The following is a 1271-nucleotide window of genomic DNA, read 5'->3' on the forward strand; positions in this document are numbered from 1 at the left end:
TCATTGTGATTAATAATAGTTAAGTTAAAAAATAATTTAAAAAAAGACAAATTTTAAAAAAAAATTCATGAAAAATAAAGCGGTTTGTGAAATAAATATAATCAATAAATTGTTTATTAATTCAAAATTATCAATGCCCCTTAATGGGTAGTATGTATCCAATCATTAAAATCTTGATTCGTTTCTTTATAATAGGGCAATTTTATCATTCCTTCATACCAAGCATGAATTTTTGGGTATTTTGCAAAATCATATTTTGACATCCATAAAAATGAAACATTACAAAACAACGAAATGTCAGCTAGTGTCATTTGATCTCCTAATAATCTATTTTTATATTTCGGGTGTAATTACTAGTAAAAACCTGCAATATATTTGCTCTGATTCAATAGTAATTCTAAATTATCCAAAGCATCAATCATATCAGTTTCTCTGTCAGGATTGGGGGGTTTATTCTGCAAGACTTGAGGGTACTATAAAAAAAAATGGAAATTATTATATAAAACAGCTAAAACCGCATATTCTTTCAATGCTGGCCAAAATTTTCCTAGATCAAAATCTAATCTGCTATCAATCACAGCTCGTTTTTTTGCATCTTTTGGATATAAAGAGGTTTCACCAGATTTATTGGCAAGATATTTCATAATCGCACGACTAGTAAAAATATATATATACAATAAAAAAATGCTTAAAACCTTTCCCAAAGAACAAATTCATTATCATTATACATAGGCACAGTATGAAATGGATTCATCTTGATTTTAATGAAAAATTTAAAATATTAAAATAATATTTACCTTCAAATATTCGGGTGTTTTATTTTCTCCTCTCTCCAAATTAACACTAACAGACTCGATATCCATATTTAAAGCCTTTGTAGTCATCCATACAGCTCTGCCTGGACACTCATGAGTTTTATCCTATAATTACGCATTTTAAAATTTTTATTTAAAAAAAAAAGAAGTCTTACTTGCAAATATAAAAATTGCTTTATATAAGATATAATTTTAACATTAATCAATATAATTCTGATGGTTCACGTGATATTAAACCGTCATTCTTTTGTTAATAAAATACGACAGTTAATTGTAAATGGTCTTGATAATTAAAATGTAATTTTATTGTTAATGAAAATATAAAAGTAATGTTAAACATCCTTTGCTTAATGGCCACGTGTGTTTTATTGCAATTTTATTGTAGAATACTCAAATACTTTATATTTTACAATTTAAAATCTTTTATGTGAAAGTAATTAGGCCAATTAGAATAAT

The 1271-nt window shown here is 25.7% G+C and overlaps 1 protein-coding gene across 1 annotated transcript; it reads right to left on the reverse strand.

The window, feature by feature from the left end:
- LOC135930945 (glutathione S-transferase 1-1-like) lies at positions 1 to 1058 on the reverse strand. The gene is made up of 7 exons (XM_065467747.1): positions 1053 to 1058; positions 971 to 988; positions 798 to 920; positions 696 to 754; positions 516 to 654; positions 365 to 473; positions 1 to 319 (listed from the first exon to the last, which is right to left on the reverse strand). Exons 1-7 carry the CDS (start codon positions 1056 to 1058, stop codon positions 141 to 143), a joined length of 633 nt encoding a protein of 210 aa, XP_065323819.1. The 3' UTR covers positions 1 to 140.
- Positions 1059 to 1271: the final 213 nt, after the last annotated feature.

The sequence above is a fragment of the Gordionus sp. m RMFG-2023 genome, chromosome 1 (assembly GCF_954871325.1).
Source record: "Gordionus sp. m RMFG-2023 chromosome 1, tfGorSpeb1-WG-v2, whole genome shotgun sequence".
In the NCBI taxonomy this organism is placed as follows: domain Eukaryota; kingdom Metazoa; phylum Nematomorpha; class Gordioida; order Chordodea; family Parachordodidae; genus Gordionus; species Gordionus sp. m RMFG-2023.